At 38.2% G+C, this 21,449-nt stretch overlaps 1 protein-coding gene across 1 annotated transcript in view; it reads right to left on the bottom strand.

The window, feature by feature from the left end:
* The window catches only part of LOC126183868 (polypeptide N-acetylgalactosaminyltransferase 16-like), a gene marked incomplete at its 5' end in the record, with an annotated part of 550,930 nt that overhangs the window by 59,193 nt on the left and 470,288 nt on the right, over window positions 1-21,449 (bottom strand). The window contains 3 exons of the mRNA XM_049926159.1: window positions 803-906; window positions 5,963-6,047; window positions 6,120-6,207. Of these exons, the coding sequence (XP_049782116.1) occupies window positions 803-906; window positions 5,963-6,047; window positions 6,120-6,207 (277 nt within the window). The remainder of the gene's footprint in view (window positions 1-802; window positions 907-5,962; window positions 6,048-6,119; window positions 6,208-21,449) is intronic.

The following is a 21,449-nucleotide window of genomic DNA, read 5'->3' as shown; positions in this document are numbered from 1 at the left end:
GGAGCAAACTGCCTCCATCCAGAAGACATATGGTATATATACAGTTACAGAACATTCCAGTGCAATGATTCTTGACACCTGTGTATACTTCTAGAATGTACTCAAATGAAATAAAGAGATTTAAATTTTACACTTCAGGTGAGTTTTGAACTCACAACCCTCCATGCAACAGTCTAGAATCATAACACTACACCACAGTGACTGTGCTACTCAGCTTCTTCTGTGACAATATAAATCAAATTTTACTGAAAAATAAGGTAAACATAGAATATATTTATATATCAGTGTAAAATCCATGCATCTAAAAGGTAGTTAAACTGGGTCTATGCTGCAAATGAACATGAAAATTCACTGGAATTAGTATTTTAAGCTGTTTAAATTTTTATGGTTTATCATAAAACTGTCCTTGACCTCATAATACTATAATCAAAAACCACCCCATATTAAGATAGTAGGATCTTTATCAAGCATCTGCTGTTGTGCATCATAGTGAACTAAATTTATCTTTATTGTTACATGATGTGTGTGTTTATTATAGGCATAAAACCCCACTGGGCTAAAAAATGGGAAAAGTATCTTATATTTAAAACAAATGTGTTACTGTAATGGCAATTTTAAAGGACTTGATTGGTACTCACTAATGGAAACTGAGAAGTTGTTGTTTCTCTGTTTTAAAGACAACCATTGTGTATATGTTTAGCATACCCTCTTGTCTTGAAAATTCCTTCACAGTTTATGAAGCTGTGGATGTGATAGTTTTCCTTACATTGTACATATAAAATCTTAATGGATTAATACTTACCTAGGCTTTCAGCACCCCATATCTCCAAGCCTGGATCAAAAGCCCCAAGTTGATGAAACCAATCTTTGCTGATTAAAAATAATCCACCAGCAATGGTTGGACTCCTAGGATTATTAAATCAGGATTTGTAAATGGAGAAAAAGTGTATATTAATATGTTGCTGATGCTGTTCACAATAACTGCAGAAAGTCAAAGGAATTTAAACAAAAGTACATGTCATTTTATATAATGTGTAAACTATGATGGCAAAATTCTGTAGCTCTTGATATACAATAATAATGTGGAATAAATCAATTTACAGGCTATTCAACATAAGTTAATTTTTATACAAATGTTTTGTATAAATATATGTATGGGTAGTTTAACACTGCATTATATTAAATTAAAATTATACACATATAATAATAATCTATGAGAGCAGCAGATTTTAATTTATGATGAAGGTGATGGTCATCAACTATAGTTAGCAGCTATCATGGTATTACTTTGGAAACCCAGTCACAGTGACTGGGTCTGCTAATTACCCTCACTTTTCTATAGAAGTGCAACATTTTCAAAATTTCTTACTTTCAGTATACTACGTTAAAATTGTAACATTTGACAAATAGAAGAAGTAACCCACAAAAAACTTTAACTTGTGATTGAAATCTGTACCTTGTTACTGTCAGTTTTTATTTCATGTGGGGACCATGTTCAAGTTGTGGGGTGCAAAGCAATGCACACTTTGCTGTATGATGGACAAGATTACATTCTCTGTATAGAGGTTGTTCCATTACTTTGTGTTGCTTGAATGGATACAGTTATTAATTTCAAGTGAGTGTACATTGCTCATAAAAAAATTTCAAGACAGAAAGTGTGTGTGATGTTGTCAATTTAGAGTGCTCCACTTATTGAAGAGTGGCTTGGAAGTATTTGAAGTAAATCAGATTCAGTGTAACCCATGAGTTGTCAGTGGCCAATGTCCTGGTTCTAGCTCAAGGTATTATTAATTTCTATCAGGATGCACATATTTTTGGGCAGTTTAATGACTTTTCTAGAAAGCAGTACAGTATTTTTTGTACAATACAAGTAACCTTTTTTTTTGAGGGGGGGGGGGGGGGGGAGCAGGGAGCTTTGTAGGAAACCTAATTTCAAATACTGACACAAATTTTCTGTGGAATATATTGAGCTTCACGTTAGGATCTCCTTCAATATATATACCTCAACTTATTCTTAAAACATTCTGTTCTGGTCTCATTAATAAGTGTCACTGCTTTGTACACCTCACAGCTGTAAGATGCTACATTGTCTATTTTCATTAATTGTGCACCATGATGAGACAGCCCATTAACAACTGGGTACATATTAATCATTTCAGCTTGAGCACTGTCTATAAAAATGTTATCAATCAGGCTCCTGCTATACTGCTGCACATAAGTTGGAAAATTCACTGCCGAAACAGCCAAACAATGATTCCAGTTCATTTTTCCTGTCAGAATCTTTTATGAAATCTACACTGAAATCTCACAAACTACTACCTGTTTCTTCTTATCTGACAGGTAGCTCAGTAATACACCTAGATTTTTCATAAATAGCTGAAAGCTTCTTACAGAGGATCTGTAGACTGTTACAATTACAAGAGAAGTTTTCTGCAGTAAAAACTCACAAGCATGTGCTTTTAGGTCCTAATCTACACAAAGACTGCTTTTTACAATATCTTTGACTTTTTGTCCAACTTTTCTATGTGCCACAACACCTTTTGTCTTGTTAAATCTACACAAAAAAATTTAAGTCTATAATCCATGATGTTTGACTTTTTTATCCCTGTGGTTACATGTTGCTGATATAGGCACTTAGCATCTATCACTTCAGAATTTTCCACACCTGCTAGAGACACAAGAAACTCATACACCTTTTTTTTTCAGCTACCTAATGCTATGATGAAACAAATTAAGTTTACTTTTTTGGAAACTGTTATGTACATTATGGTCCTGTTCTGTCCTAGTGTCTTAGTCTATTTGAAGACTGTCTGTCTATAGTCTGACTAACCTAAAAAAAAATGCTCTCTGACTTCAGTAATGGCAGGGATTTTGCCTTTTGTGCTTGTGGATGCCCTTACACTTTCTGCAGTCTGCAGTTCCCCCTCCTGTTCAAGCACAGGTCACTGTTTGTGACCAGGAAAAGCTACTAAGGAGTGTTAGATGGGTGCCTACATGAAGGAAGAGAGATGTGACATCAAAACTGATCAGGAAGTCACTGTTGCCCAGACACAGGTTTTGAGCACTTTAAAAAATGTCTTTGAGTGCTTGACATAGTGAGGGCAATGATCCATGAGAGACTTCAGCAACCTTACAAGTTTTTGACAGTACCACACACAGGGAAAATTTATTTTTCACTGTGGACATAAAATAGTGCTCCTTGCTTATGCATTTTTGTAAGACCATTAAGCAGTAGCAGTGTCAGTTCTCGGGGGAACCGCATTTTGGCAATTCCTTGTCTAAGCCTGAGCTGGTGAGGAGTGAGATGGTCTTCCATGTCACAGCTGGTGAAGAATCCTTTCTCACTTGCTTGTAAGCCAGGTTTTATGTCAATGCCCCAATCTTCCACCAGTAGTCAAGTGATGTAACACCACAGTTGCACTGTCTTCATCTGTTGCTAGGTTAACCATGACTTCCTTCTCAAAAAGAGCCAAGTGCTCTCTCACAGAGATGTTAGTCTTTGGCATTTTAACTTTGTTCAGGACTTTTTTACATGTCATCTTTCTTACCTTTTCAACAGCACCAGAGGGGAACCTATGAATAGCTTTCTTGATGCTGCTTATGCTCTCATGCTTAGTAATGCTCTTATAACTGGAGCAAAGTAGAGGCCTTTGAACAGCATTAATTTTATCACTTCATTTAGTTCCTTATGCATTAAATTGACAGCTGTCCTCAAATTCTGAGTGCCAATATTTTTCCTGTGATCTTCAGATGGTTTCAGGTAGTTATTGGAACTTTTTGCATTGTTTTACAGCAGTTTTAGTTATTGGAACTTGTTACACTGTTTCACAGTAGTTTACCTACTCCCACTAGCAGGGCAAGATTCTGGAGGCAGGTGCAAGTGACAGATGAGCAAAGTTCATACTTTTTTTGCCAAAGTCTTGCTTGCTAATGCAGATATGCTCTCACACTTCATTCAGAGATATTCATGAGAATGCAGCTTTTCGACTCGTTAACACTTCTTGGGTTATCAGCCGAGTGGTTATGGGACTATTTTTAAAGAGGAAAAGAAATTATGATCATGGCAATTAGGAGAACTGTTTCATCTAAGTTCTTCATGGAATGTGATGATAAGATAAATTCATCAAGAATATTCCCATTTGAGAGTGTTGCAGGCAGCAGACAGAGTAGACAGAAAACATCTTCACATTCTCACTACTGTGAAACATCACTTCTAAAAAAGTGTTCATAGCTCTTTAAGTATGCATTTTAGAGTCAATGTTAAATAGGAAATTTTTTCTTGTTTTGGTCCATACTACCTTTTCCCAAAATATGGAAAGCAAAGAGTTTGTGCTAGAAGAAATTTGTTTCACAGTATTGAAGATGAAGAATTGCTCATAGCTGCATGCAGATATGCATACTGACCATTCCTCCTGGCACATCCTGTAGACACTACAAGTTTCTAAATAAAATTCAACTATCAAATATCATAAAATGTTGGGAAGAAACACATTAGATTTCTTTGAAAAGTAACTTTTCTATCTGTTCACCCTACAGCATAATTAGCCAGTTCACTGAAAATTTTTCAGTTTGCTATGTGGTACTGTAGATAAGGTTATTATTAGTCATTCTGATCTGTGACAAATTATGTACAGTAACTTTTATAAGAGAATATACACACTATGTACCAGCATTGAAAATTGTTAACATCATTATGGAAGAACAGTGATCATGTTGAATAAACAGCATGTTTAATAAACAGCAGTCCATAGCACAATAAATTTTTATTTTTAGTTCTGGCTATTGGTTTCAGTCTGTAAGACTATTCTCAGAGCAAGACTCCAGATGACAGGAGGAGGTGGTGCAGAGAACTGCTGTGCACCAATGATTAAAAATCTTTATGTCATTATGGAACAACACTAACTGTACTAAATACTTTAATAAAAAGCAGACCAGATCTTATTAAATTTTCATTTTTACTTCTGGTTGCCAGCTCTGATTTAAAAGACCATCCTCAGATAAAGGTTCTAGATGATATAAGGGGCTGCTGCACAGAGCTGCTGTGTAGTACCAACTGGTACATGTCACAAATTGGATATTTTTGAACCAATCATTTATTTTCTTTTCTTACCATGGTTCCATACCTCAGATGGTAAAAATAGAACCCATATGAATGGATTACTTTGTTGTCCATCTATCTGTCTGTTAAGACCCCTTTTCCTCAGGAATAAGTAGAGGTATCAAGTTGAAATTCATGTAAGGTACTAAGGTCTACAGTCCATTGGTGGCACGAAAAATTTAAGCTTGTAAGCCAATGCAGTCAAAAAATGCACCCATGTATGTCAAATATATTGATACTCACTAACTCCTTCATCAAAACATATAGATGAAATATTTACTTGTTGGGTCTGGTGGTCTAGCATGCCTCAAAACAGAGGTCACAGGATCAAATCTTGGTTGGGCCACAGAGTTTTTAGTCTTTGTTTTAACCTAGCCTTCACTCTCAGTGATATGAGTCACCAGAAATAGCACATGGTTCAGATTCCAATTTAAACTGCAGGCCCCTTTCCCTGGTTGGATATCTGGGGTAAGTTAGAGGTATGCAAGTCACTAAAGTGAGGTCCATTAGAAAGACTTGCACCAGGCCACTGTGCCACATGAAATTGTTACCTATGTACATAATTAAGTTTGTACGAAATCCTCAGAGCATATGTCCCACTTGCACTTGTCCACTTTTTTTTAAGCTTCCACACATCTGATAAACATTACAGCTGGACAAAACATGTTACTATCAACACTGTAAACACAGTACTTGTTGCAGAAAGGCAGTTAAAATGTTGGTGTGGTTTATGTAAGATGTATTACAAAGTGGTTCAAAGTTTGTATTTACCTTTATAAAAGTAGCATACTACTTTCTTTAGTGGCAGTTAACTCAGGGAGACAAGAATTACTTTGTATGTCATATAAGGAAAATTTTACCTACGTGAAAGGTTCAGATGGATCTTTCTTACTTTCTTTCTCTTCATTTGAGAGAGGCAACCATTTGAAATGCAGACTCCAATCAAAACCTGCAAAACATGTTGCAGTGCGTTATTTAATGACAGTGGGAAATTAAAACACATTTGGCAACAATTGCTTACCTCCTTTCAGTTGTGATGAAGAAGAGTGGTAGTCAAATGTGTCTTGGTTTATCACATCAATGACAGGACTAGCAACTAGCAGAGGATTCTGTAAAGAGAGAAATCTCCACAATTACACTAATAATAACATAATTTCTTTAGTATACATTTCAGAAACACAGTATAAATTTAACAAGTGTAAGTTTTTAAACTTTTGACATAGTTTTAAGCATTCATTCAGCTGAACCAAATTTCTACATCTACATCTACATCTACATCCATACTCCGCAAGCCACCTGACGGTGTGTGGCGGAGGGTACCTTCAGTACCTCTATCGGTTCTCCCTTCTATTCCAGTCTCGTATTGTTCGTGGAAAGAAGGATTGTCGGTATGCCTCTGTGTGGGCTCTAATCTCTCTGATTTTATCCTCATGGTCTCTTCGTGAGATATACGCAGGAGAGAGCAATATACTGCTTGACTCTTCGGTGAAGGTATGTTCTCGAAACTTTGACAAAAGCCCGTACCGAGCTACTGAGCGTCTCTCCTGCAGAGTCTTCCACTGGAGTTTATCTATCATCTCCGTAACGCTTTCGCGATTACTAAATGATCCTGTAACGAAGCGCGCTGCTCTCCGTTGGATCTTCTCTATGTCTTGTATCAACCCTATCTGGTACGGATCCCACACTGCTGAGCAGTATTCAAGCAGTGGGCGAACAAGCGTACTGTAACCTACTTCCTTTGTTTTCGGATTGCATTTCCTTAGGATTCTTCCAATGAATCTCAGTCTGGCATCTGCTTTACCGACAATCAACATTATATGATCATTCCATTTTAAATCACTCCTAATGCGTACTCCCAGATAATTTATGGTATTAACTGCTTCCAGTTGCTGACCTGCTATTTTGTAGCTAAATGATAAAGGATCTATCTTTCTCTGTATCCGCAGCACATTACACTTGTCTACATTGAGATTCAGTTGCCATTCCCTGCACCATGCGTCAATTCGCTGCAGATCCTCCTGCATTTCAGTACAATTTTCCATTGTTACAACCTCTCGATACACCACAGCATCATCTGCAAAAAGCCTCAGTGAACCTCCGACGTCATCCACCAGGTCATTTATGTATACTGTGAACAGCAACGGTCCTATGACACTCCCCTGCGGCACACCTGAAATTACTCTTACTTCGGAAGACTTCTCTCCATTGAGAATAACATGCTGTGTCCTGTTATCTAGGAACTCCTCAATCCAATCACACAATTGGTCTGATAGTCCATATGCTCTTACTTTGTTCAATAAACGACTGTGGGGAACTGTATCGAACGCCTTGCGGAAGTCAAGAAACACGGCATCTACATGTGAACCCGTGTCTATGGCCCTCTGAGTCTCGTGGACGAATAGCGCGAGCTGGGTTTCACATGACCGTCTTTTTCGAAACCCATGCTGATTCCTACAGAGTAGATTTCTAGTCTCCAGAAAAGTCATTATACTCAAACACAATACGTGTTCCAAAATTCTACAACTGATCGACGTTAGAGATATAGGTCTATAGTTCTGCACATCTGTTCGACGTCCCTTCTTGAAAACGGGGATGACCTGTGCCCTTTTCCAATCCTTTGGAACGCTACGCTCTTCTAGAGACCTACGGTACACCGCTGCAAGAAGGGGGGCAAGTTCCTTCGCGTACTCTGTGTAAAATTGAACTGGTATCCCATCAGGTCCAGAGGCCTTTCCTCTTTTGAGCGATTTTAATTGCTTCTCTATCCCTCTGTCGTCTATTTCGATATCTACCATTTTGTCATCTGTGCGACAATCTAGAGAAGGAACTACAGTGCAATCTTCCTCTGTGAAACAACTTTGGAAAAAGACATTTAGTATCTCGGCCTTTAGTCTGTCATCCTCTGTTTCAGTACCATTTTGGTCACAGAGTGTCTGGACATTTTGTTTTGATCCACCTACCGCTTTGACATAAGACCAAAATTTCTTAGGATTTTCTGCCAAGTCAGTACATAGAACTTTACTTTCGAATTCATTGAACGCCTCTCGCATAGCTCTCTTCACACTACATTTCGCTTCGCGTAATTTTTGTTTGTCTGCAAGGCTTTGGCTATGTTTATGTTTGCTGTGAAGTTCCCTTTGCTTCTGCAGCAGTTTTCTAACTCGGTTGTTGAACCACGGTGGCTCTTTTCCATCTCTTACGATCTTGCTTGGCACATACTCATCTAACGCATATTGTACGATGGTTTTGAACTTTGTCCACTGATCCTCAACACTATCAGTACTTGAGACAAAACTTTTGTGTTGAGCCAACAGGTACTCTGAAATCTGCTTTTTGTCACTTTTTCTAAACAGAAAAATCTTCCTACCCTTTTTAATATTCCTATTTACGGCTGAAATCATCGATGCCGTAGCCGCTTTATGATCACTGATTCCCTGTTCTGCGTTAACTTTTTCAAATAGTTCGGGTCTGTTTGTCACCAGAAGGTCTAATATGTTATCGCCATGAGTCGGTTCTCTGTTTAACTGCTCAAGGTAGTTTTCCGATAAAGCACTTAAAAAAATTTCACTGGATTCTTTGTCCCTGCCACCCGTTATGAACGTTTGAGTCTCCCAGTCTATACCGGCAAATTAAAATCTCCACCCAGAACTATAACATGGTGGGGAAATCTACTCGAAATATTTTCCAAATTATCCTTCAGGTGCTCAGCCACAACAGCTGCTGAGCCAGGGGGCCTATAGAGACATCCAATTACCATGTCTGAGCCTGCTTTAACCGCGACCTTCACCCAAATCATTTCACATTTCGGATCTCCGTCAATTTCCTTCGATACTATTGCACTTCTTACCGCTATAAACACGCCTCCCCCTTCACTGTTCAGCCTGTCTCTGCGGTATACATTCCAATCTGAGTTTAGGATTTCGTTACTGTTTACGTCTGGTTTCAGCCAACTTTCTGTCCCTAGTACTATATGGGCGTTGTGATCGTTTATTAATGAGAGCAGTTCTGGGACCTTTCTATAGACGCTCCTGCAGTTTACTATTAGCACATTAATATTGTTATTCCCTGTTGCATTTTGCCTACTCCTATCTTGCCGCGTCTCAGGAGGCGTCTTGTCGGGCCTAGGGAGGGGATTCTCTAACCTAAAAAACCCCCATGTGCACTCCACACGTACTCCGCTACCCTTGTAGCCGCTTCCGGCGTGTAGTGCAAATTTCAGGGTCATCTCTAATGACATCTTCATTGAAGGAACATTAAGCCATAAAGTTTCTTCTTTTTATGTCCCAAGGGCAGAGCCAGTTGTATTGTAGTAGCATAATCCTTTTTTCTTGAGAAACATTGGCCAACTGATGTGGCCGAGCGGTTCTAGGCGCTTCAGTTTGGAACCGCGCGACCGCTACAGTTGCAGGTTCGAATCCTGCCATGGGCATGGATGTGTATGATGTCCTTAGGTTAGTTAGGTTTAAGTAGTTCTAAGTTCTAGGGGGCTGATAACCTCAGAAGTTAAGTCCCATAGTGCTTAGAGCCATTTGAATCATTTGAGAAACATTGGCATTGTTGCTCTGTATTGTAATCTGTTAAGAAAGAAGAATATTTTAAGGCTATTTCCTCCCATAATTTTGTCCTGCATTTTAGGAAGGGCATACCAAGTTTCAGAAAAAGTAAAGAGGCACAAAAATAGGAAAATTTTATTGTGAAAGGTATAATGAATAATTGAAACAAAAACTTACTCTCCTTTTCTCTAAACGTACTTAACACATATAAAATTTTGATAATACTTTTCATCTAAGTATTTTTTCTCTTAAAACATGAACAACTCTTATCAATCTTCCACTTACTGTCTGATATGTATAGAAAATGATGCTGTGCAGTATATAAGAAGATCTGAGTGCAATATAGGTATCCTCTAGGGTTATTTCTTCATTAATGATAAAGATGCCTGACTTCATACCTCTTGTAACTAAATTAGAGTGGTGTCATGTAATATGATCTGAAATATGACCTCCAATTAGCCAATTTGAGTACTAACCATTGGAACAAGTTCTGTCATACCAATCTGTTTTCAAGCAGTCATGTCTGACATATAGATCCTGATGACTACTTTTTGTGAAGAATCATGTGTTGAATACCAATCTCTCTGCAGTGCATTATTGGACAGTTGTTCATTGGGATCAAGTCTTCACATCATGATGGTGCTGATGCTAAGTTTTATTCTCTCTCCACTTCATTATCACATTTTTTTCCACAATATCAAAGCCATAACACTCTGCTTAACATACAATCATCCACATTACACAGTTACTCATTTCACACATGATATGGTAGGGTCAAAGTAAGACTAATGGCAAGCCATCTTTACTTTGGTTTTGCTGAGAGAGCAGTGTAAGATTTACAAACTATACAAAGACATATGAAGGTACATCAATTTTTTGATAAAGGGTGGGCATGGTACTCACAGATATGACAACTGGAAAGTAAGACATACAAAATTATAGCCAGTCATTAAACTCTTTAAATTCATCTAGTGTTTAAAAATGAGGGTATGATTCTTTTATCCAGGAATTATTAACATGCAGTATATAGTTTGTACAACATTGTTTACAAGTGTGGAATAGCCTGTTGAGCCACTATTAAATTCATAATTTCCTTAGCTGAATAACATTTGAAGTAACCAGAATTACGGCATCAAAAAATGAGGAATTGGAAAAAGAAGTATTATTTTGTGGCCATTTTTAAATAAGGTATGGAAGGTAGATTAAGATTTAATACCCTCTGGACAATGAGCACCATTAGAGGCAAAGTACATTTTTGATACTTGTTAACTCCAAGAAAGAACATTATCCAAATACATAGCTATGATTTCAGTCTTTTTAGGCACCTATCTGCCACTCAGTGTTTGAACTATACAGCAAATGGTTTTCTTTACTCTTTCCATTTTTTATATATACATTTGTTAGTCAAAATGTGTTTCAGAGACCAGACTTCATCTTCAGATGGCAGTCTAGGACTACAGTTCAACAGTAATGCTCCCACAAACATATGGTTTTGAAGACATGCTGTATAAACTCTTGCTGTTTTGGCCCAAAGTGCAAACAGAGCAAAACTACAGCAAGTATTCAGAACATGCATATTTAAGCTATAAATTGAAAATTATTGTGTTTTTCATTTCAAAATTTGCATTACTTTAAAACACCTAATTGCTCTGTAATATCTTCTTTAGTTTGTGCTCCACAGATCTAATAAAATACATTTTTATATACCACTAAAATCTGCTAACATGCCAACACTATACATGTATTGTATTCCATGTATTGTATACTATATTTTTATGCAATGCATTTTAACTATTTACAAAATCTATTTGTATGTTTTAAAAGTTATGCAGTTGTTTTCTGACTAGGCTTTTCATAAGAAGACAGGTGGTTAATAGTTGTTAAGCCTGAAAGTCTTAAAGTACTATGACACATTGGTTTTACAGGATATATTATTTAGTTTTATTTAACAATTATATGATTTATTGTAACATTCTAATTAATGTTGTTGTATATTGTAGATTAAATTGTATGTAGTTTAATAACAAATTATGTCAGTGGTGAACATATGGATTTCAGTGTCAGTCATCATGCAGGCTGGTAGTTCTGACAAATACGTAGAGGAAGCCTTCAACAGATTCATCAAAATTATCTCTTAAACCTTTAAGGTCTATTGCTCAAAGATTGAAAAACAATATATAGAATTAAAGAAGAATACCCAGGCACTGACACAGAACTAATGGTATACATCTAACTTACAGAAACTAAGGCTCTTGGTAATTCTTTGCTATGAAAAAGTAAAAAAAAAGTGGTAATGTGGACAAAACCACTTATAACAACCTCAAAGGATATTATAGATCACAAATTAGAATAGCCAACTGTAGGGAAAATGAACATTACATTGAAAAATGAAATAATATATGTAAGCCAGCATAAAAGCACAGTTGGGTACAGATTGTAAAGAAATCATAAGTACTGTCTGTATCACAGCGCATGAATTTAATCCATTTTTTGTCAAGGCAGCAAACTTGACTACAACCCCAACTTCTTGTCAGTATATTTCTGGTTCAATGTATGCTCCTAATCTAGACCCCATTTTTGACAATCAGATTCTTCAAAATTGTGCAAATACTCGGCCAACTTTCAAGTGGACACAAATAGAAGTATGTGATGTGGTTAAAACAATTAAAAAACTAGAAAATTCAAAATCTCAGAACATTTATAGCTTGTCAAATTTTGTGATTAAAAATAGTGGATCTCATATCAACTCATCTTTTTACATTAATAAACTGAATGTATGCCAGTAGCCATTTTCCAGAGCTTCCTAAAAGAACAGTTGTCATCCCTATTCATAAAAAGGGCAACAAAATATGCACAAAGAATTATCGTCCAATTTCATTGGCAGTTATCCTTTTCAAAATAAGAGAATGCTGAGTACAACAGGAAATTTGCAGACATTTTTCTGGAAACAATGTTTTGACTCAATCTCAATATGGTTTTAGGTCTAAATGATCAACAATGAAAGCAGTTAAAGACATCATTTCTTTTATACAAACCTCATTTCAATCAAAGATATCTGCTGAAGCCATTCTAGTTAACCTAAGGAAGGTATTTGATTTGGTGAAGCATACAGTGCTACTGGAGAAACTGGTGTTATGGAGTCAAACACTTAGAATTTTCCATCATAAGGACCTATCTCAATGTGACAGGAAACAAACTGTAGTTTAGAATAACCAAAAGTCCCAATACTTAGAGGTAACTCAAGGTGCTCCTCAGGGTTCTGTGCTTGGCCCTTTACTGTTTATAATATTTGTGAATGATCTTCCTTGTCACATGCTCACTAAATCTGTAGCTTATGCTGATGACACATCATTCATTAGCTCTGGGAAAGACATAAAAAATTGAAACAGAAAAACAACGAGTATCTTAACATGTCTATTATGGTTCAAAACCAATGAGCTATCCATCAACTATGAAAAGACAGTGAACATCACTTTCAGCTTATTTAGCAGTGAAACTGAGTGCTCAGCTGTTACGCTACTTGGTATATACCCTGACTGCAAATTAACTTGGGACAAACAGACAGACCACTCATGCAGAAAGCTCTCACATGTTACCTTTTTATTGACTAAACTACAGACACGTGTAACAAAACCTCTGTTACTTAACTTTTATTGTGCCTTTTTTTCACTGCCACCTGCAATATGGTATCCTTTTATGGGGTAATTCTGCAGGTTTCATAGAATGAGATTTTTACTCTGCAGCGGAGTGTGCATTGATATGAAACTTCCTGGCAGATTAAAACTGTGTGGCAGAGTGAGACTCGAACCTGGGACCTTTGCCTTTCACAGGCAGAGCACTTGCCCAGTCTTGAGTTTGAGTCTCAGTCTGGCACACAGTTTTATACTGCCAGGAAGTTTCAATTCTGCAGAAAAAAAAGACTATCAAGTCTATTTCCGAAGTTACAAAATCTAAAACCTCCTGCATAGCACTTTTTAAATACTTAAAAGCATTGATAGTCCCAACACTTTATATATGTCCTGTTGCCTACTAAAGATTAAAGAAAACTTAAACAATTATATCTTGGGAGAAGCTGTACATCAACATAAAGCTTGGGAGCTGAAACTAATAGACTTCCACAAAACTATATTAAAGAAAACAGTCTACTTACGAATATTTGGGTATAAAATTATTTAATACCTTACCTTTACAGGTGCATAATGACTCACTTAATGATTTTAAAACAAAAACTCAAAAATTGTTGGAAAAAAGGCTTTCTACAATATTTCAGAATTTCAAAACTGTTCTAAGGATGACCTGAGATGCTAAATTATTTCTAACTGTAAACTATTTTCTGTTTATCTTAGTATGGCAATAGTTTATTTGATACTTCTGGATATTATTTTCTATGTACGGTAAATTAAGAAATTGTTCTCTAGAGTATATTTTATGTGCCTTGTATTATTATTATTATTATTATTATTATTTGTACTGTAACTATGTCAACAAAATGTATTTGCAGAATATATGTAAACTCTCTATGATGACATCAATTGCATAAAAATGCTCAGAGATGGATCAAGTTAAATAAATAAATAAAACCAACTGAGTTGTGTTTGGGGACTGGTTGATGAAAAATGACACACAAGGTAGTCTGTGACTGAATGTGAAGAGCTGCTGTCAATGATATGTAGCATCAGGGTTCTGAAGTGCTCTATCCTATTAAAAGTATCCACACACACCTATGTAATGAGTAATTGACTACTACATGTCGTGAGAGGCAGCCCAATGGTATAAAAGGAGGCGGTGAGTATTGTGTTGTCAGTAGAGAAGCAGTAACAGTAGAATGGGTCCATCAGTAGAGCTCATTGATTTCATACAAGAACCAGAGTAACAAATTCATCAGGGACACTTGAAACCTTCTAAAGCTGCTCAAGTCGACTGTTCACAATGTGATTGTGAAGTGGGAATGTGAAGGAAAAACCACAGCTAAACCAAGACCAGGCAGACCTCACATACTGATGAACAAGAACTGTCAAGTATTGTGAAGGGTGGTTGTAAAATATCTCATTGAATCAGCAGAAGAGATCAATCGTGAGTTCCAAGGTACTACCATCAATCCAGCTAGCACAATGTGTAGGAAGCTGAGGAATATGTGCAATCGTTGATCAGCTCCTTATAAACCACACATTTCTGCAGTCAGTATTGAGTGACGATTGAGATGGTGTAAAGAGCAACATCATTGGACAGAGTATGACTGAAAATGAATTATTTGGAGGGAAAAATCTTGCTATACCATGTGGCAATCCAGTGGAAGGGTTTAGTTTGGCGAAAGCCTGGAGAAAGGTACTTGCCATCATATGTAATCCTAACAGTGAAGTACAGAGGGGGTGTTATGTTATGGGGGCATGTTTCATGGTCAGGGTGTTGTACCTTTATTGTGCTTATGAAAATGTTAGGTATGGAAGGATATGAACACATTTATCATAAAGTAAATGGAAACAATTATTATTTGTATCAGAATGACAAAGCAGTTTGTCAAAAAGCAGGTTCTGTGAGGCAATTATCTGTGGACAGTGACATTCCTGAAATGGACTGGTGTGCCCAGAATCCTGGCCTGAACCCAAATGGAACACCTTTGGGATAAGCCAGAATTTCGATGTTGCTGCAAAGCCAGGTGTCAAACATCACTTCCTTCTCTGGTTGTGGCTCTTGAGGAAGAATGGGCTGCCATTCCTCCACAGACATTCAGACATCTTATTGAAAGTGCTTCCAGGTTATTTCAAGCCACTGTAAAGGTGAAAGGTGGAACTCCCCATATTAATGTCCATTAACAGGTGTCCAGATACTTTTTATTTTTTTATTTATTGATAATATGTGGTACAATGTAGATGATAATGGACTTAACTCTAGTTACTACAGAGGACAGTTTTCTATACTTCTTCATGTTAATGTATTACAAGAGTTACAGATCTATACATTTATTGTGGTTCAAGTATTCACTTACTGAGCAGAAGCAATAGTAATGTAGATATTCTCTAATTGATCTTTCAAAAGCATTAATATTTAGCATGGATTTTATATCATTTGGTAACTTGTTGAATAGTTTTATTCCCATGTAGCATGTACCTTTCTGATAGTGTATATTACACTTGTGTTTGTAGAGTCACTTGCCTCTAAATGTTCAAATGTGTGTGAGTTCTTAAGGAACCAAACTGCAGAGGTCATCAGTCCCTAGACTTACACACTACTGAAACTAACTTAAACTAACCTATGCTAAGAACAACACACACACCCATGCCTGAGGGAGGACTTGAACCTCCGGTGGGAGGGGCCACGCAGTCAGTGACATGGTGCCTCTAAACGCGCACCCACTCCGCACGGCTCACTTGCCTCTATAGCATTAACTAGATACTCGCACTATTCATCCACGAGACTCAGAGGGCCATAAACATGGGTTCCCAGGTAGATGCCATGTTTCTTGACTTCCACAAGGCGTTTGATACAGTTCCCCACACTCGATTAATGAACAAAGTAAGAGCATATGGGCTATCAGACCAATTGTGTGATTGGATTGAAGAGTTCCTAGATAACAGAACGTAGCATGTCATTCTCTATGGAGAGAAGCCTTCCAAAGCAAGAGTGATTTCAGGTGTGCCACAGGGGAGTGTTGCTATTCACAATATATATAAATGACCTTGTGGATAACATCGGAAGTTCACTGAGGCTTTTTGTGGATGATGCTGTAGTATATCGAGAGGTAGTAATAATGAAAAATTGTACTGAAATGCAGGAGGATCTGCAACAAATTGATGCATGGTTCAGGGAATGGCAATTGAATCTCAATGTAGACAAGTGTAATGTGCTGCAAATACATAGAAAGAAAGGTCCTTTATCATTTAGCTACAATATAGCAGGTCAGCAACTGGAAGCAGTTAATTCCATAAATTATCTGGGAGTAGGCATTGGGAATGATTTAAAATGGAATGACCATATAAAATTAATTGTCAGCAGATGCCAGACTGAGATTCATTAGAAGGATCCTAAGGAAATGCAAAAAAAAAAAAAAAAAAAAGGTTCAAATGGCTCTGAGCACTATGCGACTTAACTTCTGAGGTCATCAGTCGCCTAGAACTTAGAACTAATTAAACCTAACTAACCTAAGGACATCACACACATCCATGCCCGAGGCAGGATTCGAACCTGCGACCGTAGCGGTCACGCGGTTCCAAACTGAAGCGCCTTTAACCGCACGGCCACACCGGCCGGCGCTAAGGAAATGCAGTCCAAAAACAAAGCAAGTAGGTTACAGTGCACTTGTTCACCCACTGCTTGAATACTGCTCACCGGACACACACACACACGCACACACACACACACACACACACACACACACACACACACACACACACATATGCACACGGCTGTCTCCCTACAGTGTTCTCAGTCAACTGCCAGCTCTTTCCTGGACCATGGAGTGTGTACTGGGTGAGATGGGGTTGCAGGATGGAGTGGGATGAAGGGTGGAGAGAGGCAGGAGGCACGGAGAGGGTTGGAGGCAAGTGTCTAGCAGCTTGTAAGAGAGAGAGGAGCCGCCTGTGGGCTAGGTAGTGGTGCAGCTGGAGGGGTCAGGTGACAGACAGCTGGGCATGAGACTTCACTGACTAGAGCATGAGATGACAGCACACAACTAGCTGACACAAAATGGGTGGGAGTACTGGGACAGGAGATGGAGTGTGTACACACACACACACACACACACACACACACACACACACACACACACACTATTGGGTGAGGGTTGTGTGGGGGGGGGGGCAGTGAGTTACCTTAGGTTTAGGCCATGGAGGTTACGGGAACGAAGAAGGATGTGCTGTAAGGATAGCTCCCATCTGTGCAGCTCAGAAAAGCTGGTGGTAGTGAAGAGGCTCCAGATGGCATTGGTTGTGAAGCATCCATTGAACTCTTGCATGTTGTGCTCTGCTGCATGTTGCCCCAATGGGTGAGCTGCCTCATTTTTCGCACCAGTTTGGTGGTAGCCATTCATTCTGATTGACAGATGCTTGGTTGTCATACCAATGTCAAATGCTGTGGAGTGGCTGTAGCAGAGCTGGTATATAACATGGCTGCTTTCACATGTGGCCTGGCCTCTGATGGGGTAGAATAAGCCTGTGACAGGACTGGACAAATAGAACATCTGCAAATGTTGTTATGAAAAAACAGCTTCCATGATAACAGCACAACTCACAGACAAAGAGGAAGAATGAGAAAAGGAATAGGTCATAGGCACTTGCACTTTATTGGGGTAATTGGACAGATCCTTAGAAAACACTCCATTAAGATGGTTTTCCACCTGCTGACTAAATCTGGGGCACTATTAGTGAGTGTAAAGGACATTCTCACACTGTGTAAAGCCATGGTATATCAGATACCTGCCAATGTGGGAAGAAGTATATCGATATAGGTACATATGTCTAATGGCCAAATGGTGCACACAGTCAAAGATATCTGCCATGAACCCCACCACCACACTCCAGTCAAATGAGTCAGGGGCTGCACACATCATTTGCCCATATTACACGCTATGGAATAAGACTACACCAGAATTTTGGCATAGACATCTGAATATTGGGTCTGTGTAATAAATGAAGCCACCCTAATATGGCATAGGGACCAACTGATAAACTGTGGCTGCACCTTCACCTCAGGAAAGCCTGGGAACCTGCCCTCATTACGGTTAAGGAGGACAGATCTATGAAAACATCAAAGAAATATAAAAGACTTACTGTCAAAACTGAATGCTTTAGGAGGTAGATGGGTTTTTAACTAAGGCAAAGGAAATGGAGAATTAACAGCATGTAGTGTATTGCTATACATCACTGAACATTCACAATAAATATTTTATTTCAGTGATTGTAACTTTGTTATTACATACTTATATCAATAAAGTACTGACTTGAGTAAGGTCTAAGATGACCTCGAGATCATCCTTGAGTCCAGGCCAGTAGCAGAATGAGTTTTACAAGATAGGGTAGCACAGCTAATGGCAGATAAGTCAGAGTTAGAGGGACTGATGAATGGTTAGCATGTCTAGCTGTCTGAGCGTGAAGTGAATCCACCCTCCACCAAATTGATCACTCCTTTTTCTGGTAGGTGTCCTTTTTGGAGCACTTGAAGACATCGGCAGATTTTGGTAGTTGGTCAGATAGTCAGTTGTTACTGATGACAAAATTGTCATATATCAGTGAGGCAAAGACGTTTGATAGATGTAATGATGTGTTAAAAGCTGCACAAACTTTGAAGCAGTTGAGGCATCCCTCTTGAAATAGTCAAGAAAGCAAAACAGTGTGACGTTTTTTAGGGGCAACTGAGTACGTTTATAGAAAACATAGGGGAACAGTAGAGGAGTTCATCCATAGAATACATAAAGTTAAGATACAGGATTATGAGTTAGGGGAGAATGATAAAATGAATAAAGTAACAATGCAGGAAACCAAACATAGAGCTCTCAACACATTCCTGAGAGGCCTGTCACCTAACATGATGTAGACAGGTACCTCAGAAGTTCTATATTCTAATGCTAGATTAGCAACAGAATACAAGGAAATTAGTTTAGGAACTGGTGAACCTGATTAATGTGGGATATTCTCCAATGATCTGAAATGTTGTAAATGTGGGAGTGTCAGCAGCCTCAGTGGTGTAGGAAGGGTGGTTATCAGCAGAAAAATAATGGAAATGGCAATAGAGGTAAATAATGAGTTAATTGTCCTGTATTAAACATTGAAGTGAATCCCAAGTCTGCTGAGTGGCACTCCCAGTAAATGTCAATGCAGCTTGGATACTAGGGTGCATGTGTCAGTAGTGAGTAGAGAGCTTCTCAGTCGAAAATGATTGGCCTCCCATACCATAGGTTGCATGGGGTAGGGGATAGTGATGTGAGAGCAACTGGATTGATTGAATTAAGTTTTCAAATTGAGGTGGTTCAGTTTGAACAATGTATGGATGTGTTGCATCATGTAAGTGATGGTTATTGTATTATCTTAGGGTTGGACTTTTTTTATGAACATTGTGCCAAAAGTGTCTTCAAAAATGCATAGTGCAACTCATTGGGACAACTTTTCACCAAGGGAAAACTGTCGGCCATGGAATGCTGTTGCAAGGGGTGTCTGTCTTTAGGGACACACCATCTAAGCTTTGTACAAGATCACTGAGGCTTGATCACATGATACTGGGCCTAAGGGCTCTGGAAAGCCACTTTGGGTGAGTGTGGAGCCAGACTTACCAGTCAGTATTGTGTTGTGTGTGGTAGAACCACTGAAAGAGAGTGATATATGGGATACCCCATGGCGTTTTGGAAGAAGAAGCGTTGTACACATACAAGAGGGAGATGGTATCCTTGAATCTTGATATTTTTACTCCCAACGAAACAAATTTAACGAAGGGGATGATTATAGCAAATTTGAATATCCTGGAGAATGATTTGGATGTACAGAATGTGAGCCATGGTCAACAAGATATTGCTGCTAGAATTGCATTATGTAAGAAAATAGAGCATCTACAAGGGACAGAAACATATGAAATGTGGATTTATGATACGAGTTTGAAGATGTGTTTTTTCCTTAAGGACTGACAAAGGAAACACCCATTATGCAACATCAAATACTGAATGGAAATGAAGTATCCTTAACAATATCGGTTGCTTCATTATTTGCAGCCAATTACAGAATAATTTATTGACCAACAGTTAGCTGACAGAATAACAGCAGAAAGTTTTAGGCCATGGGGTGCCACTAATGTCCCTGTGCCAAAGAAATGGACAGATGAGTCCAAGAAATGTAGGTTTTGCTGTGTATATAGACATCTTAACAGTAAGATGGTGACTGACACATACCCCATCCCTAATATCGTGGAGGCTGTTGATGATTTAGGACAGTGCCAATAATTTTCTGCTATGGATTTTTGATGAGTAGATACCACAAAATAGAGGTAGCTATGGATGAACAGTCAGCAACAGCATTTTTGATACCCTGGGGTTATTATCAGTATAGGATGCCATTTGGATTGAAGAATGCTCTGGAAACATTTCACGAGTTATTAGATGGGGTTCTGAGGTGATTAAAATGTGGGCAGAATTTGGTATATCTGGATGATATAACTGTGTTTTCAGAAGATATGGATGAACATTGGCAGTGATTAAAAGAATTTTTGAAAGACTGTAGGTAGCATTTTGACAATGGGCCTAGAGGTCAGGCAGGAATTGGGTTACTTAGGTCACGTAATCAGCAGGGAAGATAACCAAAGCAGACCCAAGGTTCAGTTACTAAGGCAGGTAAGGAGTTGTGATCATTTCTAAGAATCACTAATTATTATGCAAAATTCGTGAGGAGCTTCACAGATATAGCATAAGCATTTATACAGTTGTTAAAGAAAGAGGTTACATTTAACTGGACAGAGTAATGTCAAAGTGTGTTTGAATCACTGAAGAAAGCATTAACATTGAGCCCATTTTTAGTATTCCTGGACTATCAGGAAGAATTTACGTTACCACGTGATGCATCCAATCAGGCATTGGAGTGCATGTCGAGCCCATGATGTCATTGATGAGGAAAGCAGAAAAGAACTGTTCCACTATGGAAAAAAGGATGCTTAGTCCCATATACAGAATTACATATTTGTGGTGTTACTTATAAGGGGCAGTCAAATGAAAATGAGACAGATGGAAAGAATAAGCTAGCTGTATATTATTTCAAAAGTAATTGCTATAACCGGTAATACATATATCCCACTGTGAGACAAGATTGTCAATGACTTCATGGAAA

The sequence above is a fragment of the Schistocerca cancellata genome, chromosome 4, assembly GCF_023864275.1.
Source record: "Schistocerca cancellata isolate TAMUIC-IGC-003103 chromosome 4, iqSchCanc2.1, whole genome shotgun sequence".
NCBI lineage: Eukaryota > Metazoa > Arthropoda > Insecta > Orthoptera > Acrididae > Schistocerca > Schistocerca cancellata.
The sequence above is the reverse complement of the archived record's forward strand: the minus strand, read 5'-3'. Positions and strand labels throughout refer to the sequence as shown.